This window comes from Lissotriton helveticus, chromosome 8 (genome assembly GCF_964261635.1).
Source record: "Lissotriton helveticus chromosome 8, aLisHel1.1, whole genome shotgun sequence".
NCBI classification, from domain to species: domain Eukaryota; kingdom Metazoa; phylum Chordata; class Amphibia; order Caudata; family Salamandridae; genus Lissotriton; species Lissotriton helveticus.
In genome coordinates, this window is record NC_136069.1 from 1,586,478,529 (window position 1) to 1,586,505,294 (window position 26,766).

General features: G+C 44.0%; 1 protein-coding gene across 2 annotated transcripts in view; it reads right to left on the reverse strand.

Moving 5' to 3' along the window:
* ATG16L2 (autophagy related 16 like 2) overlaps positions 1-26,766 on the reverse strand; it is a 586,089-nt gene that overhangs the window by 206,896 nt on the left and 352,427 nt on the right. For both annotated transcript variants that reach the window (XM_078658598.1, XM_078658597.1), the window contains exon 11: positions 7,778-7,848. In XM_078658598.1, coding sequence (XP_078514724.1) covers positions 7,778-7,848 — 71 coding nt within the window. The remainder of the gene's footprint in view (positions 1-7,777; positions 7,849-26,766) is intronic.

Consider the following 26,766-nt stretch of genomic DNA (forward strand, 5'->3'; position numbering starts at 1 on the left):
ATCTCTTTAACAGTACTTAAACCCCCTCCCTTCTTCCAGCAACTTTTTCCTAATGACTTGGCACAGTCCTTGTTTCCCTCTGAAAGGCAAAGCGCGGAGATACCCCTTCGGGGGTTTATTCATGCGCTATAGAAGCATATAAAATAAATAAATAAATAAATGATCGATATGCATGTATTCCCCTCTGATCGATTAAAGACGCAATTACAGTTGTGTCCATCTCTAGTATGTCAGTTTCCAGTCTTCGTGAAAACAACGAATATTAGGCCTATGTAAACCTACGTTGCCACATTTTACAGTGTGCACGTTAATTCATTGAATTGTCCCCGTTTCTAGGCCTCAAAAAGGCCCGGACTCAGATTCAGCTCCTGTCTCCTGAACCCTCTCCGAGGAGCGATACAGCCCCCACCTGCATCCCTGACCCTTCACTTACTTCCTGCCTCGCAGTGCCCGGCCCGGCTCTGCCTCTCAGTCTGCCAAGAATATGTTATGTTTCTAGTTATCAGTCCAGCCCTCCTTCTCTGCATTCCTAAGCTACTGAATCGCATCAATAGTTTCCCTCACGGTCTAGCCTTTATGTCTCCATGTAAGAGAAATACTGTATTAATGTTCATAGAATATTCCTCGCACACGCAATATACGTAGAATTATGCATGCACCAGTCTTAGAGTCTATTAGCCTTTGCCCTGATAACTTTTGGATTCTATCAACATGTACTCTAAACACCAGATACTAGATATGCCTGGGCACATGTTGCTCTGACACTCCAGACTTTAGTCTCCTCTTCTAGCGCAGAAGTCATAGCCCCCAGTTCTCCTTGGTAACACGTCATTGCCCGTTTGCGCGCACCACTAGGTTAGAGGTCCCAGCTGCTCAGGTAGCCCCCTCCATGTTTCCGCCCCGTTTATGACATATTCTGTTACGTTTACATCACATGTCTATGTATACGCCCTGTACACGCCTTCTTGTTACATCATTTTGCCCTTATCTTTCGCGACTGCTATGAACCACGCCTACTGCTACGCCTACTGTATTGAATGTAATGTATTTGTTTAACTATAAATATTGTGCACTGTTATTAAAAGTTAGCCTATTCCTGTCCCCGGCAGCTGCCATCCTATTCCCATGCAGGCTGTCCTGTTTCTGTCCTTTATGCCTGATTAAAGCCTGTGACTCAAGATACCTCGAATCCTGACTCTTATTTATTGAGCTATCTGTTTATATGAGTATCCTGAAAAATAGAACCGGTAATTAATTATTTATTTACCACAGCTCAACCCTTTGTAGCTTTGCTGTGAGCAAGCAGGCTTAACTTCAAAGACAGGAATTTAAAGCATTTAAAATAACCAGTTCAGTATATAATTAGGACAGCACAAAATAAAAATCCAACACCAATTTATAGAAATAGTAAATATTTTTATCTTTTGCATGACACCAAAACTAAAAGAATTCACTGTAGGGAACCGGAGATATGCATTTTTTTAAAGATTAGTCACTTTCTAGTGCTCGTAAACCAATAGTGCCCCTTTTAGTCATTTTGTCTGCTCTGACAGGGACACATTCACCTTTACCAATTGTTCTGGAGAATTTCTCACCACTGTTTTGCAACCTTCTCCAGCAGGCTGGGTCCAGTTAGAACTCCATCCCAAAGTATCCAACACACAATCCAAGGTTCTGGAATCTCCAAGAGGGTCCTTGAAAGTGTGAGACTTCAATTCCGCAATACACTTGAACAAAACCCTTACAAATCCACTGGTAGTACTCCTGGCTGGGGATTCTTTGTTGTGAGGTCCAGGTGAGCTCTTTTAACCGGTAGTTTGCAGTGAGTCCACTCTGTAGTCCTTTTGAAACAGGTTTGGTCCACAGGGCTGTAGTTTGAAATGGTGCAAAAAAAAAAAGGCGCAATCTCAGAGTCCTGGCCTTTGGAAATGCACATCAAAATCTTCAGCACAGACCCTTCTGATTCTCTTAAGTTTCAAGCAGAAGATCTGAGAGACTCTGCCCCTCTCAGATACGTATTCCCAGTTTTCAGGGTCAAGCAGGAGGTCACTCCTGACCAATGGGAGCAGGGCAACTCTCCAAGGGTATGACCACATCCTGTGTGGTATTATTTTGTCCCAGAGTGCACCAAATCCTCCAAATTCATGATGGCTGATTTTCCAGCAGGGAGGTAAGAGCTGGCTAAACACACCCCTAGGGTGGCTACTTTCCATAGCCTATCCCCCCTGCATCTGTGCATTCCTTCCATAAGCCTAGCTCTCGCTTTGGGTCAAAAGAGTAAACTTATAAATGACACTGAGGCCGTCCTCTTCTTTGAAGACCATGGTTTACGACTCCTCCCCCTGGTCTGGCATTCCTGTGAAGCAGCACACTGCCCTGCCAGCAGAGCTAGTTAACCCCAGGGGCTCTTTATCACCTCTTCAAGGCAGCCTGCCTAATCCACTTAACTCTGACCAATCAGGACAGATCACTGGAAGGCTGAATCTGGACTTACAAACAAGAAAGTCTTATAACTTTTTGTCTTTATATTTTAGAAGAAATTCAACAACATGATGTTGTTGGATTCATCACTACCATTCTGGAAAGTCTTTGACTGGAGGTTCTAGCATTCTCCTATTAGGAGTTATTAGTTAATATATTCTTGCCATGTTAACCTATGTGGCATGGGATTTGCAATGGGAAGACTGACTTGGGCCATTTTTCCAACACTAGGGCTTATAAAAACATATTTATTTTATAAGTACTTCGCTTACATCTACAGGACCCCCACCCCATGTGACAACTTAGGGAGACTTTAGGGGCTCTGTATCTGTATAAATATTGCATATCCTCCCTCCACAGTGCTCTAGCATCAAAGTTGAATTTTGGCAGCCCTTTATCACAATGTGGGGAGTGAAATGTGAAATTTCACTTAACCCAGTGCATATCAAACTCATTTTTATAAGGGTCTACCTTATAAATACCTGACACCCCACCCCTGGGACACCTAGGAGAGACACTGTAGGTTCCTAATTCACCAAAAGATTGTAGGTTATCCATTTTTAAGTGTCCTAAACACAAAAGTCCAGTTTAGGCACAATTTACTTTTTAAAAGCAGTCAATCCACCGAGGGTTGTTTTTAAACTGACCTCAGGCGCCAGCAGTGCACACATGAAAGTGCAGAAAAAGCTGCTGGCCTCCAAACTGCCATGCTTTATTGTGGACTAGGGACTTCTAGGTAGTTTTAATCCCCCTGCCCTATTATTTAATGGGGTCTGATAGGGTAGGTATTGCCAATCACAGGAATACGCCGTACCCTAGTGTATGTAGGTCTTTTCATTGTTTTCTAAATGTGTCGCTTTCAGCATAGCACTGGCCCTGGGCCTGGTTAGGCAGAGCCCAGGGTCAGCCAGAGTCAGTTACCACCAGTAACATTCAGCAAAAAGTTGGGGGTGCCCAGGGCACAGGATGACTTTGCAACACCAGGCAGCTTCGATATCCTGGCGGGCAATGCTACCGATTTCCGCCTGGATAGTATTTTTGTTTGGTTCGGAGGACGGCATATTCTGCCCTGTCCCAAGGCAGTGCTTTAAGTTTTATCCTAGCCAAATGTAGTTGCCTACAAACTCTATGGAGACCTGTGCATTTGTGGGCTTCTTCTAGGACTCTTGCCTATGTTTCTAGGTCTTTCTGTTTCCCAGTCGCTCCATACTGAGCTTTGCGGAGATCGCAAGGAAGGACCCCCTGACACCCCCCTAACTACAGCTTTCAGTGTTTCCCAGAGGAGGGCAATAGGCATGTCAGGTGCGCTATTATCTTTGAGAAAGTGCTGAATAGTGTGTTGTGTCGCTTTTTTAGTAGTGGAGTCATATGTGAGAAATGTATCATAAGTCACGAGGTATGACCTTGCACCCCATTGCCAGGTATATTAATTGTTAATGTGATCGGTGAGTGGTCAGACAATGGCACCACCTCAATGTTGGTCTGTCGCAGGGTAGTAAGAATGCGTGGGGAGACTATGAATAAGTAAATTTTGGTGTAGGTCTGGTCTGCAGCAAGGAAGAAAGTATACCCACTCGAGGTGGGATGGTCAGTGCGCCAGGCATCCACCAGGCCCACATCAGCCATTGTAGCACGGTGTCCGTTAGAGCTCCTGACTGGCCGACTCTTTGTGTTGATCTGTCAAGGGAGTTGTCACAAACTAGATTTAGGTCGATCCCCACCAGTACATCAGAGCTGTAAGTGACTGTAACTGGACCCATGAACCTAAGTGTAAACTGTTCCTGGTGGTTGTTTGGGGCGTACAGTGTAACAAGGGTAAAGGTGTAAGCGTTCATGATAATACAAATGGGAAGAAACCTCTCTGGAATTTGGAGCTTGTGGATGAATGACTTGGCCAGGGAAGTGGCTAGTTACGAGGACTGCACAAAGAATGCATGAGTTTTGTTTTCATACTGTCATCCACAACAAATGTAAATGTTGATGGAATCATTCTATCGTTAGTAGGAAAATATAGTTGTTCTTAGTTGTGCAGAGAAAGTAAGATGTGTACTTCATGAAAAGAGAAAGCCGTTTGACTAGTGGTTATAACTCAGTACAAGACACTCAGAGTAAGGCCCCGGCCGCCAGCGGCCCAGCAGACTTCTTTGGCAGCGGTTGGACCTTGTAGTGGGCTCGCAGTAGACGCAAAAGAGGGCCCCTGGAGCATGCACCATAGCAGCTTCACTGTGCATATTTTAACTGACTTCTTATGTGTTTACTGAGAGCCTCGGTGACATCACGCGACTGCCACTGGCGGGAAGCAACGGCTCTTTAAAAGTCAGCTCTGCATCTTACCTATCCTGTGATGTTGTTATGCTCTAGAATCTATGGTCTCCTAGCAAATGTATTGAGATTGTACATTCCTGTTGAACTGTTAGCAGAGCTGGTCCGCCTGGCGCTGCTGTTCATGTAGCCAATAAATAACCAGCTTCATACTTCTTGGGTAAGCCTGGTTACTACACACATTCACAGCCAACTTTTGCGGGGCCTTTCAGAAAGTTTCCTGCTGCCTTTGCAGACACCGTCTCCGCCTGCAGCCTGCTCTTTTCACGTCGTCTGCAGACTGCTTTTGCCAGCACTCTTTGTCGCCATTGAGGACTGCAGCAGGGGGACTCCCGTGGATCGGACCAGGCTGTTCTTTACTCGCTGCCAGCTGACCGGCTTCTTTGCCAACCTGATTGCTGCCAGCATATCAGCTTATTTCCAACGCCTGCTCGCCGCCAGCCTCCCTTCCTCGTGTTCCGCCTTCCTACAGGTTAGTTGTCATATGTACTATATTTGATGGCCTAATTTCTTTACATGACGCAACATTATACTACCTTAAATCAAATGCAACTGGTCTTTGTTCTGCGCACATATCCTGAAGTCATTCATTTGAAAGTTGATTGAATTATTCGTACCTATGGACATTTGTATCTGCTTTGTACAGCATTTTAAAAGCTAGAAACAACTGGACGCCTGCTAAGATGATGAACTACTGCCTGAGCCATAGTACTATCATTTTTTAACCCAAATGTTTTGTTACTGGCCATCCAAAAGGATGTTGTGGCCAACACAGCAGTTTTAATGTAACTTATAGAACTTCTCTCTGCTCGGTTCAGGGTAGTTTTTGAGATTTATCTAATTTCATTGATTTCACTGCTTCGTTTTCCTGGCGATAAGGTGCCCCTTGAAGCGTCACACATAGGCAATGGGATGTCACACATGAGTAGGCTGAGCACCTGATAATGTCACAGATAAGCAATCTGAAAACTTAGCAGTATGTACAATATATTACTCTTGAATGTTTTTTGATTGGAAAGAGTTGTGTAAACTTGGTAAAAGGCATTCAAGGTATAAGCAACTCAAACATCACCTTCTCAATGTAAAGTGAAATGTAACCTTTCACTACAGTGTAATTTTATATAAGCAGATAAACATTCTAAAATGCTACTTCTTACCACTGTTGAATATGGGGACGGACCATGGCTCATGAGAGGCAGAGGATTGTGTTGGTCATGATGCCCCTTGCCTCCCTTTGCAAATACAAACTTGGCTTTGGAGCCATTGTTCAGCCCCAACACAACTACTGAACACATGTATGCCATGTCAAAATGCACACTTTGAGAGGCCATTCAATTGTTTGAAAAGCTCCTATTTGTAGCTACAACTACTTTTGAAATACAGCATTGTCTAGTATGTTTTGAAAATGTGTTGATGTTTTTTCTTAGATAGTAGCACCACCACCAGGCCCATTTTTGCCCCCCTAGAAAGAGTACCCATGTTCTAACATTTACCCAGCGTTTTACCTGCAACTATCAAATCAGTTTGATAAACTTTGGGTTTTGGTGCATTATTCATCCTTTGCTGCCACCTAATGGTAAAAAGTGAATATTTGCTAGTTTTTCCAAGTCAGAAACGCAAGACAGTGAGGAGATTGGTCTATGAACGCAATGTAATTAAACAAGCAAAGATTTTTAAATCACATAGGGCTGCAGATTGACTATTGCATTTTAAGGCACCGGAAGACTGAATGCTCTAAGCAAGGAATCTAAGCAGGAAGCTGTCAACAGGACAAAGGGGTGAGTGAAATTGGCTTTTGACAATTGCTCCGATTTAGGATCCCAAAGAAATGTCAGAAAATACACTTTTTTTTACTCCTGCAGGCCCACTAGTAGCTTTTAATTTACAGGCCCTTAGTACATGTAGTATCACATTACTAGGGACTTATAAGTAAATTAAATATGCCAATTGGAGATAAGCCTATATATATTTTTTTGTAGTATAACCCACCACACAACTCTGCATTCTAGACACAATAACCCACCTCAGCGATGCAAACATGAGAAAATAAGTCTCAACACTGCTTGCTGACACTAAGCTACCAAACTGCACAGCATCCTTGGGACAGTAACCCACCATACTGCATTTCATTGTAGGGGCACTACCCATAAGCAATGCATTTTGGTGACACCGAGTCACCAGAGGGAACCCCATCCCAAGGGCACTGCTGCCTGGGTTCATTAATCCACCACACTGCACTGTATCCAAGAGGCAGTAAACCACAACACTGCAAAGCAATCTGCAGACCCAAACTAAGCAAACTGGGTTGCCCCACAGGGGCACTAACAGTGCACATTGCAATGCATTCTAGTGCTACTTACACATGAAACTGCATTGAAGGAGCACTAACTGAATACACTGCACTGTAGGCTAGCAAGACTCTAGGGCATCCCAATGACCTTAACTCATCTCACTCCTCCAAAAAGAAGTTAACACTCTACACTTCACTGTGCAACGTGGACATTTACCCGCACACTGCAACTTAGGTCGATAACCAGCTATATGCCTGGCACAGTATGCACACAAAGCCACCACAAAATACTGCATCTTATGGAAAATAACCAATCGCACTACTCTACATCATGGAAATACTAACCCATTACACTGTGCTGCTCTATATAGATACTAACACATCACACTTCACTGCACCAGTTTGACACTAACCCATCCCACTGCACTGCATCTTATAAACATTAAACCATCTCACTGCACAGCATCTTATAGACACTAAACCACAACACTTCACTAACTCATTAAAGTAGGGCCCCATATGCAGCAAAAAAAAATAGATTCCACACTTGGACCAAGGCCATTTTTTAATTTCCTTCTTCAAATGTATGTGCTGCTCATAAATTGAAACACAAACCACTTTCACGCTTTCTTACTTTCTGCAGGCCCTTACTTGGTACCTTTCTAAATACACATGTATACTTACACTGGGGTCAAAGTCCACGCTGGTTATTGTGCCGTTACTGCCTTCTAGTTTCTTCACACTCTTCAGGGATCCTGTGACAAAAGTGGAACACGGTTAAGTTATTCTGAAAAGGTCACATTCAGAGAACTGTACACCGATCAAAAGCATTGAACAGTTCAACATGGTACCACTTGAAAGAGCAGAAAAGACAATTAATAGGATTCAATGTAAGAAAGATGTGGTACTAATACAGGAGTGGCGTGTGATTGTAGTTACTGCTGGACACACACAACCCTACCTCTGATGTCAGTTTTAGATTTGAGTCGTCATGTGATCCTGTGCAAATCATGCTGCCTCCATGTCTTAGGTCTTTAGATGGCAGGCACTTCAAGCCCGTCTCTAAGCTTATGTGGCGGAGGAGGCAAGTAGCAGACGGTCAGAAGATCTACTGTTTTAAATTGTCTCAGACAATCAAAGTTATTTTGTAGAACCATACATCACCTACCTTAGCCACAGTCGATTTAACAAATGAAAAGGAAAACAATATTTCAAGAGATAACCACATTTTTGAAGCAATACTAATTCTCTCCAACTTAATTGCAGATACTTTAGCATCACAAATGCGCATTAAATCATTATTAAAGCAGAGAGCTAAAGGAGAATATGTATTGCCTTTGGAGTGAGTGTCTTTGTGCTGAGTCGCCAGACAGGCTGGCTTTTTAGGTCGAGCCTAGGCAGGGCAAGCACTGTCTGAAAGACCTGAGATAATCACTCTACAGAGTGGAATCCTGCCTAATCCCGCCTGCTACTCGCCATTGGCTCACTCCGCTGTTGCTCTTTTTTTCCTGGCTCTTTATTGGCTGGTGCTCCGATACATCATTTCCGTTTTGTATCAAAGAGCACCGGCCAACTACAGTTTACGTGTGCAGTAGGTGATTATGTGTCTTTTCTGGACTACTTATTAAATATCCTGCATGTGATTCACCATTTGTCCTTTTGACTTCCACGTTGCGCACGAAAGAGTCTCAAAAGATGACGTTGTTCCCTCCCAAAATGTTTGTGTGCACCTAAACCTCCCCCACTTGTTTATCGTCTTGGGGCTATGCCAGAATACCTTTCTCTGCTGAAAACTGTGATACTACTTCAATGGGCTCTGGGACATCATATACCATCTCTTCCTTCACAAGTCTGGGGGACACCTCAGTTTATGGTACCTGTGCAGCCTGCAGATCTCTTCAGCTATATTGTCAGCATCATTCTCTGCTGTGTTGGTGAATCGTTAAACAATTTTGCGTTATGCCACTGCTTATAGGGTGTGGATGAGATTATGGGGAAGTGGCATATGTGCCTCATAGTGGCGTGTGCTCCAATACATCCCCGCCCCCCTTTGTTTTACCTTGTCGCACATACCAATCTCTGAGCACGCACTATACCGCACCTTTACAAATGGGGAATTATATGTATGAAAAGCGAGTGATCGAGTGTTGGGGACCCGCAGCAGCTGATGAAATATATGATCACATGTTTTATATCATGGTTGCATACATGCCTAGAGATCCGATTTAAGAGGGATTCTCCCGATTTTTTAAGCCAAACAAGTCTATTTAGGTGTCTCCCTCCTCAGATTGCTTCTGCTTCGATTCAAGTCAAGGAGGAAAATACTTGAATCAAAGCAATTGTTTTTCTAAGGCACCCACTTTTCCTCTTCTAAAATGCTGGCATGTATGTGGTTTCATTCCTTGCTCGTTCAGTGTTTCGACCACTCACGTTAACATGGCCGAACAGGAGGTGATTAGATACACGTCATTTCATTTGCCGGATTGGCCGTGGCACAGCTGCCCTGAGCAGCTAACACAAGCAAAACACATGGGGCACATCAGCAAAAAGTGGAAGGGAGACTCACGCCAAGGTGCCAGGTCTAACAGTCACGGTTCATTTCTACCTATTTTATTGAGAATATGTGTACCGTTCCAACTGTGGGCTCAACAAAGCGCTCCCTGTAGTTCGATTACAAGGGTGGAGTCATTTGATGACAGTGACAGATTTTGGCAACTTTCTGTTGCGAATGTGCGACGAAAAGGTCAGTTTCGAGCAAGAATTTGCACCCATGGTCGCCATCTGCGCCCAAGTAGGGTCAGCCGCCCCCTTGATCCGAATTGGGCAACTGATCTCTGTAGCCCTGAAATTTGTAAGTTTAGTACTTTTGTTTTCTGTAATAACGTTATCTTTAAAGGTCAGAATACTTTTTCAGAATTTCCTTTATTTCAAGCCCCTACACCTTAGGTGTCAAATACTAGCTATGCCTCACAGTGCTATATGTTTGCGATAAGGGATGTCACCTTTCCCAAGCAAAAAATATCTGGAACGTTCAACCGCCCTCATTGCCTCCTTTAAGCTTCTTTACTGTGAGTGCACAATAACCTTTTCACTCTAACGTTCACCAAGCAGGGTGAACGGTGTCCGTGATTGTGGAACGCCTTCGAGCGCGTTCATGCTTGTGTTTTTTGTAAATTCTTCCATCCAATCCAGTATGGTGGCCGCAACTCTAAAAGTAGTTCACCATTACGTTGTGGTTTCTCATGAATACCTCCATCACACAAAGAGATTGTGCTGACAGCCGAGAAGTGAAGAGTGCTGCCCAAGGGTATTCACTCACTCACTCTCTCTCTCTCTCTCTCTCTCTCTCTCTCAATCACTCACTCACTCACAGTAAAAGCAGCGCAGCTCCCCTAAAGTCCTGAACAGCGTGCTGCACTAATTTCTGGGGGCCAGCACATTTTTGTCTCATCAGACATTTACTGAGTACGAGAGAGAACTATCATTGGCATAGCCAATATGTCTCGCCTTTGGGACCTTATAAGCGTTTAGCCAAGCAATAGTTGATTTGTTGCACCAAGGATATTGTGCTGCATAACTAAATACTTATTAGGTCCCAAAATCGAAAACCTATTGGCTCTGCCAATGCTTGTTTTCTGTGAATGTGCAGTTTTAATGAGAAGTTTTTTTCAATCACATTTTGTTTGTTTCAACGATTGTGCGCAAAAAAGAAACATATAGTAACAACATGTTTATTTTACCTCTTGTATATCCACTAATTTGAGTATCAATCCGTGTGTTTAGCAAGCACTTGCTTGGGCGGGATGTTTTGTGCAACTACTATTTAGCGCATGCGGCTGTAAACAAGGGGCAGTTGCTTTTTTAGTTTATGCTTTATTTTACAATGTTTGGATAAGTCTAGTAAAGTATAGAACAAACACGAATAGAATACAATTCCTTGGAGTTTAGCAAACATGCGAAATCAGTGGCATCACATGTAATGTTTACCCCTTTTTTGACCGGCTTGTGTGATTGTACCTGGAAATCTGCCCCTGTGTGTTCACCCCAAAGAAATTTGCTAATTGAAGCATACAGTTATTTCTTTTTTAAAGATTGGTGACAAACATTTGCGGGGAGCGGAGGGGGCAGGACAAGAGGAATAGAGAGGACATGGAATAGCAGACATTAGGTAGTGGATACAGCGATCTCAGCAAGCTCTATGGAATGCAGTGGCACTGTCATTCAACCAATTACACTGCCCAGGGGACTAGCCTCTGCGATAGGGGCAGACGCAGGCACTGTCATTACATTTGAAAATAGAGGGATAGTGGAAACACGGACACTGGCAGAGAAGGGACCCAGACACAGGCAGATAGCTTAGAATCAGACACTTTTGTCGTAGGACTAAGGCACTAAGGCAGAAAGCATTGAATATGAGGACAGGGAAATCCATGGGCCAAGCGTGCACAGACTCTACAACACGAGTCAAGGACGCTTAGGCTTATTTCTTCATGAAGTACTATGCAAATGTAATCACTCTACTGCAAATAAAACACCAAAAGTTAAAAACACAGTCATTTTCAACACCAACAGCTCTAACTTTCACGTATGCGAGACCTATTGCATTGCAAATGATTGTTATAGGCAGCTATGGTTTATATTCAGAAAGGAAGTATCAGTGATGACACCTGAGACTGGGACTTCTATAAAGTTCTTTTTAGGTATTGGGGAGGTATGTAGATCAGGTTCGAATAGGATGTTTGGGACACATCGGAAAGTCAGTGGCAAGGGAGTAATTTGAATGAGTGTTGCAAAGGGTGCAGACTTGTGAATGACAAGTCCTTTTGTGTTTGTGCAGTCTAGGCACTGATTGCTGCCTGCAGCAATAAGGACACGAGAATGTGTGTCGATGCGCGTATCAGGTTTACGTGCTGAAGAGCTGTGTCCATGTTGAATTCTGTAATGATATCCACTATTTTAGAAGCGTGGATGGCTGCAGAGTGCACCCAGATGAGAATGATTTGGTACAGGACATGGATGAGGTTCTGTCAGTTTGTTGCTTGGGTATGATGTGAGTGGATATGTTTAGATATGGGTGTAACTATAGAGCATGGTGCATAGTATTTGTGACACACTGTGTTGCTGGCTTACCTGAGAAGCAAGGGCTTGCCTTTCTAGCCTGAGCTAGCCCAATCTAGTAATCTCCTATCTCCTTATCTGGGATGTCTGAGGATGTATTGAAAATGTAAATGAGAGAGAAGTTGGGTAAAGGCGTGATATGGGACAATACAGCATAGGTCTTGCCCTCTGGAGCAGGGTTGGTTGATACAAAGGAGTGAGGTGGTGGTGTTAGAAATGGGGGTCTCTAGTTGGCAATGGTTTGGACCTTTGTCCTAGTAGGGACCCTTCTTTCTGGTCAGGGTAAGGGAGATACACTTCTAAAATTACCCCTCATCACCCCCTTGGTAGCGTGGCACGAGCAGACAGACTTATCTCAGAGGCAGTGTGTAAAGCATTTGTGCAAACATACAGTAACGCAGTGAAAACACTACAAATAGACACTACATCAGTTTAGAAAAATAGGAAATCTTCACCTAAACCAAACAAGACCAAGACGACAAACATCCCAAATACAGTTATCAAGATATGAATTTTAAAACGGTAAAAACAGTTCTGTCTATAGCAACCTATAGATGCAACACTTTCAACACAAAGTACCTGGATTGCGTCAAAATCATAAACAAAAACAGTCGCAGGAAAGGTGATGCATTGGTTCCTTAAGCACAGGGAAGGTGATGCGTTGGTTCCTTACTCCAGGGGAGGTGATGCGTCGGTTCCTTACTGCCACACAGGGAAGGCGATGCGTTGGTTCCTTACTGAAGAGGAGGTGATGCGTCGGTTTCTTACTGTGCGGGGAAAGTAATGCGTCGGTTTCTTCCTGCAGCCCCAGTGTTTTTTTGTTTTTTTTGTTTTTTTGGGGGGGGATTTCAAAAACCTTTATTGTATAATAAAACCACGGTACATCAATGCCATGAATTCAGGCAACTGTGTGTCAAATATTGTACAGATTATGTGCATATTCCCATGCTTAGTGTTATACATGAAGCAGTAACATTGTACAAAAAGGAGATGACATTAACGTCATTCTTCCCCATTAACAATTACCCCCACAGTTCAATACCATATGCAGTTCTGAAGAAAGTAGCACATCCAAAGTCCAATACAAATCAGTAAAATAAACACGACTATAGCTGTTGTCAGGAGGTCGAGCTGGCAAGGCATACATCCTGAAGCTACAAGCTCTACATGAGGCAGGTATGTGAGCATACAGACCCACAATGTATATTCTGGGAGGCATCCACCCATCCGACTGTACTGTCAATAGGCCAGAAAAAGGGACCAACTGGAAGAGAGGACCGCCTCGCAAGTGCATACCCCAGCTAGAAGATTAAGACACGCTGACGCCATCATTGGGTACGTTTCCCTGCCCGTCATCATCCTCTGCCTGTTGACGAAGTAGGAAGGACGTGAAGGGAGCCCAAATGTCTTTAGGTTTTGATCGTAAAGGCAGTAATTCGGCGTGCAGCCCCGGTGTTGATATTGACTTGGCACCCCGGTGCTATGCATGGGGATTCCGGGATGCATCGCTTTCCATGCGGCAGCAACAATGGCGCTTCGTTGATCTCTCCAGCCGAGGTCCCACGATGCATTGGTTCTTGCAGTCTCACAGCAGGGCCTGCATCGGAATTGGTGCGGTGATCTCGTACTTCGGAGATTGTTGCACGAGATTCGGCGTGAGGCAATTTCTCCAGTCGCGGGGCGTCGCTTCATTGGTTTCTTCAGCGGCACGATGGTGATGCGTAGGAATTCTTCCCACACTGCGGTGTACTGTCGGAAACGGGTGCAGATGCGTCACGCTTCTTTAGTTGCTTCTCTTTTCCCAGCTCCCAGCAGCAGGAACAACCTCCAGAGGCCCAACACAGGAACAGGCACCACTTGGCAGGTCAGAACTCCCAGCAAGGAAGTTCAGGGGAGCTGGTGGTGAAGTCTTTGTATCCCTGGTACTTCAGAACAGGAGGCAAGGTCTGCTTCAAGCCCTTGGAGATCTTCTTCAAGCAGGATACACTGCACACAGCAAAGTCTTTGTCTTCTCCTTGGCAGAAATAGCCAGGCTCTCAGCTCCGTCCAAAACAGTTCTCTCCTCTCTGGTCAAGCTGCATGGCAGGATGTGGCGACAGCATTGCCCAAGGCAGACAAGGCCTATTCAGGTGCAGAGAAATCTCCTCCAACTAACTCTGAATGCAGCTCAGGTATATTCAGCCCAGCCCTACTCATTTATGGCAGGTCACACCTGGTGCACTTGCCAGGTCGACATGGCAGTACCAAACTGCTCACAGACACTGAAGTGGCAGGTCTGAGTTACATTTAGAGGCTGCTCATGAGGGAGGCACAATCAATGCTGCAGGCCCAGCAGCAGAATTTGATTTCAGGCCCTTAGCACACACAGTACACTGTACTAGAGACTTACCAGTAAATCAAATATGCCAATCATGGATTCACCAATCCATAAACACAATTTACCAGGGAGCACAAGCACTTTGGCACTGATTAGCAGTGGCAAAGTGCCCAAAGCATCTAGACCAACAAAAACAGAATCCAGCACACAGCAAAAATACAGGAGGCAGAGGCAAATAAAACAGTAACCACACCAAGTATGCCAGGTGTAACAGGTGGGAACACCAGGGTCACTCCTGATTTAACTCTTCCTGGATGTGACAAGATTTGAAAAAGTAGTTCTGGCTGTGGTGCAGCATGGGGTGAATGCTGGCCCTCTGGGTTTGCCAATTCAAAAACATTAGGTGGCTTTGAATCAGTTCTTGTAGGAGGGTGTGCAGATAGCAAGAGTATTTTGGCCACAAAGCAGTCTGGCGAGAGCATTCCCCTCTGGAGAAGGCTTTGGCAATTCAAGGGACTAGGGTGTTGGGGTCTGCGGAGCGGCTTAGGATTTGCCCTTCCTGGATGGTGACGAGGCTTTCACATGCAAATGGTGCTGTGGTGCAGTGTAGGGCAAAACTTTGACCCCCTGATCATAGTTCGTAATTCCAAGGGAGTGGAGTGATGGAAACTGCCAAGTGGTTTCCGATTGGCTCTAGCTGGATGGTGATGCATCTGTCATGCGCCGGTTGGGCCACGGTGCAGCAGGAGCACATTTTCAGTCTTAGGGCAAGGGTGTTGGCCAATTTGAGCAAGCGGGTGGTGGGTGCTGCAGGGTGGCTTACGACTGAGTCTTGTTGGATGATTATGCAGCAGCCAGGAGCAAGTCAGGGAAAGTCTACAGTTTTTACAAACAGGCACAGGCACTGATTTGTGCTGAATTTTCCCAGTATGAGTGTTTGTCAGTGTAAACAGGGGCCATGCTTCCCTTTTTTTGAACTCCAGTCCTGAGCTCTAATCCAGACTTTAGAGCAAAAAATCTTCATGTTTACTAAACTGTAAAATTTAAACAGTGTGCTACCTAGTAATTGAGCTACACCTTCTCAATCACATTTTGAATTCTGTAATCCAATCTTCATTGAACCTGGCTGTTCTATGTCGAGCATCCCATGTTTGAGATACCCCAGCTACATTAACATTTTCATTTGTGAAGTGCTTCACCGCTCTTTGCAGTTAGGTCTGTGCTAAATGACATGCCTAAAAAGATGATAGCAATGAAGTGTTTTATACCAAATCTGTACCCAAGTTATGAAATTATTCCTGTAATGAAATGACCTAACAAATCCTGAACCTAAATTCAAACCAAACACGTCATTAATTAAGCAGGATGGGCCATAAGGACTCTAGAAATCTCTAGAGAGAAAGGCCTGAAAGACTGCTGTTCTGTTCAAGACAATAATAGTGTCACTACCAAGTTATTTGTTGGTGAAGAAACTATGACGTAGTGGACTTTGTGCCAGTGGGTAAGTTGTCTTGAAGTTGCTCAGGGCACCAGGTGGCCAAATGCCAGTCTGGAGAAATCCCCCATCTTCTGATCTGTGTGCCAAACTCCCAGCAAAGCCTCCTTCTCGGAGTGATGCATTCACACCATGCCCAAGCTGGAGTGCATTCCATTCTCCTATTCCTTGCACCATCCCCTATTCCAAGAGATTTCATAACCCTGTCCTCAGGCCCCTAGCACCTTCTCCTCAAGTGTGCATGGGAAGGTTGCAGCTACGACTTGCAGTTGCACGATGTTCCACTAGCTACGCATCCTGCAGTATGAAATCATCCGCGCTCGTGGACGAGTGAGTTCATCTTTACAATGGCTGTGGTTTTCGGAATTTCACCCACTTCGTGGTTGAAATTTCAACTTTCCCAGCCCCTAATAATAAGTAAAAGTAACAGAGAAGCAGAGGGAGGGAGAAGGAAAGGTCACATAGAGAAGCAGACGAAGAAGAAAAGTAACAGAGAAGCAGAGGGAGAAGCAAAGGTAATACAGAGAAGCAGAGGGAGAAGGAAAGTAACAAAGAGAAGCAGAGGGAGAAGGAAAAGTAACATAAAGGATCTGAGATAGAAGGGAAAGTACCATAAAAACTGAAGTTAAAGGAAAAGCAGAGGAAGAAGGAAAAATAACAAAGAAGCAAAGAGAGAAGGACAAGTGAGGGAGAAGGAAAAGTAACAGAGAAGCAGAGGGAGTAGGAAAAGTAACATATAGAAGTAGAGGGATAAGGAAAAGTTACATAGAGAAGCAGAGGGTGAAAGGGAGAAGGAATAGTAACGTAAAGAAGTAAAGGGAGAAGGGAAAGTAACATAAAGAAGCAGGGGGCGAAGGAAACATAGCAGAGAAGCAGAGGGAAAAGGAAAAGTAACAGAGAAGCAGAGGGATAAGGAAAAGTTACATAGAGGAGTAGAGGGAGAAGGAAGTAACAGATAAGCAGAAGGATAAGGAAAAGTAACATAAAGAAGCAGAGGATAAGGAAAAGTTGCATAGACAAGCAGAGGGAGAAAGAGGTAACAGAGAAGCAGAGGGAGAAGGAAAAGTAACATAAAGAAGCAAAGGGAGAAGTAAAAGTAACATATAGAAGTAAAGGAAGAAGGAAAAGTAACAGAGAAGCAGAGGAAGAAGGAAAAGTAACATAGAGACGCAGAGAGAGAAGGAAAAGTAACAGAGACGCAGAGGGAGAAGGAAAAGTAACAGAGATGCAAAGGAAGAAGGAAAAGTAACATAAAAAGTAGAGGTTAAAGGAAAAGTAGAGGAAGAAAGAAAAGTAACAAAGAAGCTGAGGGAGAAGGAAAAGTAACATAAAGAAGAAGATGGAGAACGAAAAGAAACAAAGAAGCAGAAGGATAAGAGGAAACGTAAGAGAGAAGCAGAGGGAGAAGTGAAAGTAACAAAGAAGCAGAGGGAGAAGGAAAAGTAACATAAAGAAGCAGAGGGAGAAGGAAGCAACAGAGAAGCCGAGGGAGAAGGAAAAGTAACAAAGAAGCAGAGGGAGAAGGAAAAGTAACAGAGAGGGAGAAGAAAAAGTAACATGGAGAAGCAGAGGGATAAGGAAAAGTTATGTAGACAAGTAGAGGGAGAAGGAAAAGTAACATATAGAAGCAGAGGAAGAAGGAAAAGTAACAGAGAACCAGAGGAAGAAGGAAAAGTAATACATAGAAGCCGAGGGAGAAGGAAAAGTAACAGAGACTCAGAGGGAGAAGGAAAAGTAACAGAGAAGCAGAGGAAGAAGGAAAAGTAATACAGAGAAACAGAGGGAGAAGGAAAAGTAATATAAAAAAGCAGAGGTTAAAAGAAAAGAAGAGGAAGAAAGAAAAGTAACATAAAGAAGCTGAGGGAGAAAGAAAAGTAACATAAAGAAGATGGAGAAGGAAAATAAACAAAGAAGCAGATGGATAAGGAAAAGTAACATATATAGAAGCAGAGGAAGAAGGGAAAGTAACAGAGAAGCATAGGAAGAAGGAAAAGTAATATAGAGAAGCAGATGGAGAAGGAAAAGTAGCAAAGACGCAGAGGGAGAAGGAAAAGTAACAGAGAATCCGAGGAAGAAGGAAAAGTAATATAGCGAAGCAGAGGTAGAAGGAAAAGTAACATAAAAAAGCAGAGGTTAAAGGAAAAGTAGAGGAAGAAACAAAAGTAACATAAAGAAGCAGAGAGGGACGGAAAAGTAAAATAAAGAGGCAGTAGGAGAAGGAAAAGTACTTAACAAGTATGATGAATTCTGCTGCCAGCAATTAGGGGTCCAATGAACACATTTATTTGCTGGTGCTTACAGATATCTCCTAGGCCCATTTCAGTTAGGAGGGAGCTAAGAGAAGTCAGCCATGTAATCTTTTTTTTCCTTATCCAAGGCTACTACCTTTTTAAGGGCACAGTAATACCCGTCAAGAGTCTGGGTAGTTCTCAATCTACGCCAATATTCAATTGGTTTAAGTTTGTCCTTGTATGCAAATGCTTTTACGCCAGTATCCCAATGCAGTGGGAGAAAGGGAGTACTCTTTTCTAGGTTCAAGGTGAAAATTAGAAAGATATTTTCCCCAGTAGTTAAGGTCACAAGGCCCCTATGACCACATAGTTCACACTATACAGGGCAACCCCACTGCCTCGGCCTGCTAAAATGCTTTGCGCCAAGAGATCTGCCAAGTTTTGGAGGAGTGGTACAACCTTAAAATACTTGATGCATAGTGGACTAGAATAAGGGCGTTCTTCCTAATTTGGGGAAGCCAGGTCATTTTGGAGGAAAGCCAAATTTCCTGATAATTGAATTCTGTTACCCTCCCCAAACAAGTACCTTCCAAATTCATAGAGACCCTAAAAGTCCTATGGAGACTAATAGTTATAAATGTTGTTTTCCCTGAATACATTACCAGGCCACTTTCCCTGCAGAACTCAAGGAACCAATCTATCATGGTCTGTAGGCCCACTGGGGATCTCGAGACCAACAAAGTGTCATCTGCAAAAGGCAGTATTGTTCTTCTATGGCCAGCTATCATCAGTGCATCTCCCCTCCACTGCTCCATGGAAGCCACTACATCATTCAGGTATAAAGAAAAAATAAGTAGGGGCTAGCACGCAGCCCTCGCGTTTCCCTCGTTCAGCCATGACCCTATCAGTGAGCTCCCCATCTGACTTGAGCAAAGGTGTCCATGTGTAAACATATTAAAATATTAAGTAGGGATGGAGGGACACACATAGCTTGAACAGTCGCCACAGTTTAGCTCATGGGACTAGATCAAATGCTGTTTTTAGATCCCCGAAAATGATATAAAGATGTTGTTTCTGGATGGCCACCATCTTTCAGGTGTCAGAGGAAATGCCCTTAAATGGTTCATCAGCTACTTATCTGACCGTGCAACTACGGTTCAGATAGGAAACAGCATTGCGTGTGAGAGACCTGTCAAGATGGGAGTACCGCAGGGCTCTATTCTGAGCCAAACGCTTTTTAACGTGTACATGACACCACTGGCTTGGGTGATCAGAGCCTACAGCTTCGATGTCTTATCCTATGCTGATGATACCCAGATTTTGATTACCTTGGGCCCGGACCCAAATGACACCAAGCAGCAGTTTATAAATTGCATGACTCATGTTGAGAAGTGGATGAGGGCAAACCATCTTCAACTTAATGGCAGCAATTCAGAGATTATGCTCTTTGGCAAAGCTGCGGAACATTGGGCACATGATTGGTGGCCATCCAATCTAGGCCTTTGCCCAACTTCCAAGGAAACTGTCCGGAATCTTGGTTTTCAAATGGACAATCAATTATCCATGAAAATCCAAATCAACCACGTCATTGGCACCTGTTTCGGTGTTATGTGCAGTCTGCGGAAGGTTTTTAAGTGGATTCCTACTGATACACGGAAACCTTTAGTACAGGGACTAATTATAAACAGAATGGACTATGGGAATGCCCTTCTACTTTCAATAAATGAAAACCACTTGAATCGGCTCCAGGTTCTTCAGAACACCGCAGCTCGGTTAGTCCTCAACCTTCCTCGAAGATCTCCTTCTGCCCCCTGGCTAAAAGTCCTTCACTGGCTTCAAGTCAAAAAGCGGATCCTTTTCAAACCCCTATGCCTGGTTCATCAGCATATGTATGGTAACGGTCCAAAGTACTGGTCACAAAAGCTAAGCTGGGGCCAGCCGCGCAGAACACTGAGATCCTGTAACGAGGCACTGCTTACTCCTCTCAGAATCCACACTCCCAGGAATGGTGGTCAAGCTTTTTCCTTTCTTGCTCCTTCATCATGGAACAAAATGCCCCTATATCTGCGTATCATTCCCGAACACAGTTGCTTTCGTAAGAAGCTGAATACATGGCTTTTTGGAAATTCAATTATTATCGGTCCCCTGTCAGAGCCGTCTGCAAGCGCCATGAGACTCTTCGGAAGTGATATGTGCGCGATACAAATGTTCCTGACTTGACATGACTTTCAGTAGATAGTCATGAATAAAAATCTAATCTACAGTGCTGACCTGTTTTCTAAATCCCGCCTGCAGGTCGGACAGGCCATCAACCTCATTTATCCATGTCTCAAGAGCGAGCAAAATCTGTTTAGCAATTACTTTTGGTGAGACATTCATCAGAGTAATCGGCCTATGTTTCAATGGGGTGTCCTTTGGGCCTTTCTTGTGAATCAAGACTATGTCAGCAGCTAAGGCCACGATGGCAATCTTATATCTGTGTAGAGCCTCCAGACAAAAAGTAACATCTCCAGTAGTTTACTATCAGGTTATGATATGCCAACACGGATCATTCCCGGGAATGATTTTCGAAAGGAGACACGGACTATGAAGATGTATAATGCGGCACGGACGTATCATGGTCCGAGTTGCCATATCATAACCTGCTAGTGAACTACTGGAGATGTTATTTTTTGTCTGGAGGATATAAGATTGCCATTGTGGCCTGTGTTACTCTGACATATTGAAAACTCACTCGGGACACTGGAGCAGGACGATAGGTCGCAGGAACCGCTGATCGGAAATACCGGTCTCCTTTCCCTCCCTGCCAAGTGACCCATGAGGCTTTAACAGCAAGTAGCAAGTTAAAGCAGAGGGAATCCCCCTCTTACACGTACGGCACCTTAGCGAGTGCAACACTTTTTTACCATACACTTTCACTTAATATAGTTTATTTTCACTCACACATACTCATTTGGTCCTGAGGAAAGCCAGTTTTAATCAAAAGGCCTGGCTGAAACATGTAGACCACAAGGACGTAGGAGCCCCTAATATACTCCACAACGTCCACAGCCTTTTTATCTTGCTAACAGGGGCCCAGGTATTAAATTTACCTTTACCCTCGGGAACTGGGACCTCCTGGATAGCTTTTAAACCTTTCACCTCCATTCTCACCAGCACTGCACACTCAGTAAGAATACCTGCTCCTCAGTAATCTGGAGTCGCAGCACACCCGGGACACATTCGGTGTCACTGTGGTGGGCCCGATGATGAAGCATGACACCAACTAGGTTGGTGTGTGAGGGCTTCATGTCCAAACCTAAGGGTTTGCCTACAGATATACCTTCTGAGTCTCCTCTAACACAACATAGCTAGTCCTATATTGATATCTCTACATATTGAAAACTGAGGCAGTAGGACTTGTTTTGAATATAGTGGGAACTTTTGTCTTGGTCAAATGAATGGTTCTGATGACTATACTGCGCTTATACTGTGGAAATAAGCCTTGAGAAAGTCCAGGAGGACGAATCGCGCGTCGGCTGCCGTCTGTTTTCCTGTTTTGAATAAAAGTGATCGGCTGAACATTTCAACAGCTGTGATCATTCGTTGGGACATTGTCTTTGCAACTATATTGTTTGAATGTGCATTTCTGTACCACAGTACTTATTGAGGATTATAGTAACGTTTCATTGGTATGCTTCGGTGTCTATGGTAGAAAGATGGTTAAGATATTTCGCCCCGTTATCAGTGTATGCAATGAAGCAATCGCGCAGGAACCCCAACTGGTCATGTGGCTTTTCCTGGGACAAGACACTTGATTGCTTTTCTAGTTGTTTCTGTATCTATTGTAAGAGTAGAATCTGGGCCAGAACTCTTCGAACTTTCTCGAGCAGGGCTCAAGTGGATTGCTGCACTTATGTCATAAAGTGCTTAAATGTGCCCCCACCATGTCTGGGGTTGTATGTAATTGTGAACCTTGATCAGTCTGTCTCCCATTGGCCACTAGTTACCAAAAAGATTTGAGATCATTGGACTTAAATGCCTTGGACATAAGGTCCCAAAGACGGAAATTCCATGATCTCTGCACCTTCTGCTGTATATCATTGGACTGAGCCCTCCTGGACTTTATCAAGTCAAACAGCAAATCCCTCTTAGCTATTCTACAATCCGTATTGAACCATGTTTCACTAACTTTTTAAGGAGCGCGATTCTTAAAGTCATTGGACTGACGAAGGTCTAACAATGGCAAAAAGGGACTTGAATATCCTGGCTGTCCCGATTTCTCAGGGCATTTTTATCCAGGTTATCCAGGTTATCAATATGACCTATGCCATCAGAGATAGCCTTGTTTGGGCTATCTAAAATCTTGGGCTGAGTATTGACTCGAGTCCACTTCAGGATGCACCTATTATTTAATGGCCCAATATTCTTAGAAAGGATTGGCAGTGGATGCTTACGTTGTACTGTAGTATCAGCCATTGTGCAATGCATGGCATTAACTAAGCCTATTGTAGGTATATTGGGTGGAGAAATCCGATTTAGTACAGCCATTATGGGCTCGCAAACCACAAGAAAATGTGAGTGAGAGGAGTTGGAGCGCTACCACTGTGCATCTTTTAATAGGTGGAATATTCAGCGACTGGATACCCCACTCCTCATCCTTAGTTTTCTATATGGCTTCACTAAGGACAGATAGGGGCTCAAAAGTAGAGTTAAAATCACCTTCGACAACCACAGGGTCTTTGGGGTTGAAGTTTTCTCTAAGTGACGAGAAGTGCTTGAGTGTTGGACTCCTCCGGTCTTGTTGTTCCTCTATTATAGACATTGTATGTATGCAATGGACGACCACCCTTGCTGGTCACGCATATAACCTGTATTTCTAAAAAGGATTCATCAAGCGATATCACAACTACATTTACAGAAAGACAAACCTGTATGATTAGGCCACCAACAGGTGACCACTGCCACTGTGTTGTGCAGGAGTGTAAAAAGTTGAGCACCGCGCCATAAATATTGGCTCCACGCAATGTCACCTGTAATAAACAAATATCAAAATGATTGATCCTCTTGCCCCAGTCGGGGTCACCTAATTTGTTTTTTAGGCCTGCGGCATTCCAAAACAGAATATTACTATCTATAGGAGTGTTGCGGCATTCCAAAGCGGGTAACTTGGGAGAGCCCTCTTCTGTATGAATCTCTATTGACCTATTTCTTACGTGGTTATGTCCCTCACAAGTACTTGCTGTGGGACTTGAGCTAAGTCAATAAATTGCAGATGTCTCTAGATCTTCCCTTCTACTAGAGGAATGTAGGTTGCTTCCAGCCGTGGAAGAGGGGGGCTAAGTTTGTACTTAATCGTCAAACCCAAGGGGAAATGTTTACGTAGAACGAAACTAACAAGGCCTTCCAGAAGGTACCTATGCCTTACCCAGAGTTCAATTAAGTCCAAGGTTGCTAATATTGGATTGAAGATCTTGTGGCGTTAACTATATCAGTATGAATTAGTGAAAAGCATTTGTGGACACACCTTATCAAATGGGTGCATTTATTTATAAGGGATTCCTCATCCTCTTTTGCCCCGGATCTTAATCTTGGGACGTTAAGTCAAAAACACATTAGAGAAACTACCAGTTGAATCCCTAGACTCCCTAATGCAAATCAATTTTGATCGGGGTCTCCCAAATATGTTATGATAGCCTACGCTGGTAAATCCGAGCCCTATCGGCAGGGTGGTCAACCATATGTAATCTACTTGTCACAGCTAGACGAGCATGAGCATAACTAGCAGAGAGGAATTGCATATAGTTCTTACCCACTCCACTACATAGCTCATTAGGTTGAGCACTTTACCCTTTATTTTGTGTGAGGTGTAAGTAAAGTTATATAGAGAATTTCAAGCAATGCCACTTGGAACGCTTTCAATGAGTTTGCGGGTTTCAGTTGCCTTAATAATCTAGGGCCAATACTTGGCCTTCAAGTTGCTAACCTCCGTTTGTAAATTCTTAACCAAAGTGAGCATTTGCTCTCCCCCCCCCACCTCCCTTGCGCATACAATTGCATAATACACCCTTCCCCCTTTGCCTCTACTACTATTTGTTTCACTGGAGGCCTCAAAGTGCTAGCAATAATGAGATACGAAAGGATCTCATATCTATTTTTACAAACAATAGTGGGTTCCAGTATAGTGCCAGATAATGATGTACCCAGTTTGCAGGGCACACAGTCCTCCTCATGGGCCTTTTGAATAGTGCTGAAGACAGAGGGGTCAATATCAACAGGTGTTCCAGCAAGTCTCACAGATGCATGTTTGGATTTGTTTGCAACAATAGGGACGATTTTCCCACGTACTTTTGCGTGTACTATAGAGACTATAACCTGGCCTTGAACCGCCCAAGAGAGATTCAACTTTCCTCTATCAGGTTGTCAATATCTCCAATTGTCAAGCCCCTCTGAATTCGGATAGGTACAACCAGAGTAGGGGTCTTAAAACTTTTGGGTCTTTTCCCAGTAGGGACTCTGCAGCTTTTCTCTTTCCCATATTATGGTAGCAGGGATATTGCAGCAAACACAAGATCCCCATTTCAAACCGCTTAACAGTGAAAGGGTCCCTAGCACAGATTTTCGCATGGTTGCCCAGCCTCAAACGGCTGAGGATTGGCGCATATGGGCCCGCCCTTGGCATGGGCGCAGCCCACGCTGCAAGATTGATCGGATGTGCTTTAGAACGCGATGATAGGCTGTAACGACTGTGTTCTCAGACCAAGCAGACTACCAACCGTAGCTAACCCAGTCGTCACGTAACCACACTCTTCTCAGGCCGCTATTTACGAGATATCTAGAAGACTCACCTGAGAAGGTGAAAAGAAGCTATTTACAAGCCCGTACACTCAAAGATACCACTAACATCTAATGGATTCCATATCTTATCCTATAATTACCTCATCTTATAATCTTTATAGTCTCCCGACTTTTATCTTTAACGTCTCCCGACGATATCTTTAACGTCTCCCGACGATCTCTTTACCGTCACCCGACGATATCTTTAACGTCTCCCGACGATATCTTTAACGTCACCCGACGATATCTTTAACGTCACCCGACGATATCTTTAACGTCACCTGACGATTGTTTATAGTCTCCCGACTTTTATCTTTAACGTCACCCGACGATTCTTTAACGTCACCCGACGATATCTTTAACGTCTCCCGACGATCTACACTAATGGGGGTTCATCTTTATAAGTTATTTCCTAAATGAAATTCACACTCTCCCCCATCTCAGTTACCTTTTCAGAAGGGCATATCCCATCCTTCTGTATGTCAGTACCTGGTTAAAAGGAAAGGTTAATTTCATTCATAAAAACAACATTCAAAGATATTTATCATTAAGTCTTTATTCTAAAATTAAACATGACAGAATGAGCCAAACAAATATGATTTAGCTTAGTTGCTACCTATAACCTAAGAATGGGGCAAAATAAATGATTAGATGTATTCTACACTAACTCAGAACGCCTCACCTTGGACGTGTGTCTTTCCATCTCAGCAGCGGAGCTGATCCCTCTCTCTTTCTTGCTTTTGTCTTCAATATGCTCGGGACTCTGCTCTCCCTCTATGGCTCACGAATACAGGTCTGCACCGCTACGCCTCGTCTACGCTGCCATGGTTCCGAAATACTCGAACCCTCTTCTGGACTCAGTCTCTGCCACTCCCGTATGATATCACTACGGGACCCTTGATCACCTTCCTTCCTCGTCTCAGGATTTCAATTAGCTGATGGTATCAGTCTCTCGGCACCAGCCTTCGGACAAACTTCTTCTGTCTACTCCACACGTTACTTTCTCCCATCTCACTGCTCGCTCTTTGATAATATATAGCTCTCTTTCTCTATGGAAAAATTCCGGTATTAGGCAGACTCCCACCAAATTCCTGTACCAGTCCCCAGCTCTCTTCGCCTTCCACAGTGGCCACCTGCGTATTGCGTCTAGAACCGGGGAGACAAATACATTCCTCTGATAAGGGCCAGTCTTGACTGGTTTCTTACTAGCAGAAAACAGGCTAAGCTCTAAACATTACCTTTACCCTGCAAGCGCCTTGGACAGTCGAGGCAGAAGCACAAAATGGCTTCTCTCTTGCTTTCGGGTCTATAGGCCCACAGAAACGATAAAAGGCACTAAACCCTGTCAAAGCCCATAGGTAAGCCCTACAAATGAACACAAATGCAACTAGGACTGAGATGGTAGTGGATTATAGTCACCACCAGTCTAAAAATAGAATAAAATTACCCTGTCGTTACATAGGCCCTGCCTCCTTTGGCCTCCACTCAGCAAGCGCGCCTCCTGGTGCGTAACAGGATGGGAAATGGAGTCCCCTGGACTCTGTGGGGTCCCAGAAGCCCAAGAATCTCCTCACAGTGCTGCACAGTGTCCCATGCTGTGGTATTGTGGGGTGCACTTTACAGAGTGATGATAGGCCCTTCCTGCTCTGGCCTCCGCTCAGCAAGCGCACCTCTTGGCGAGTCAGGGTGGGAAATT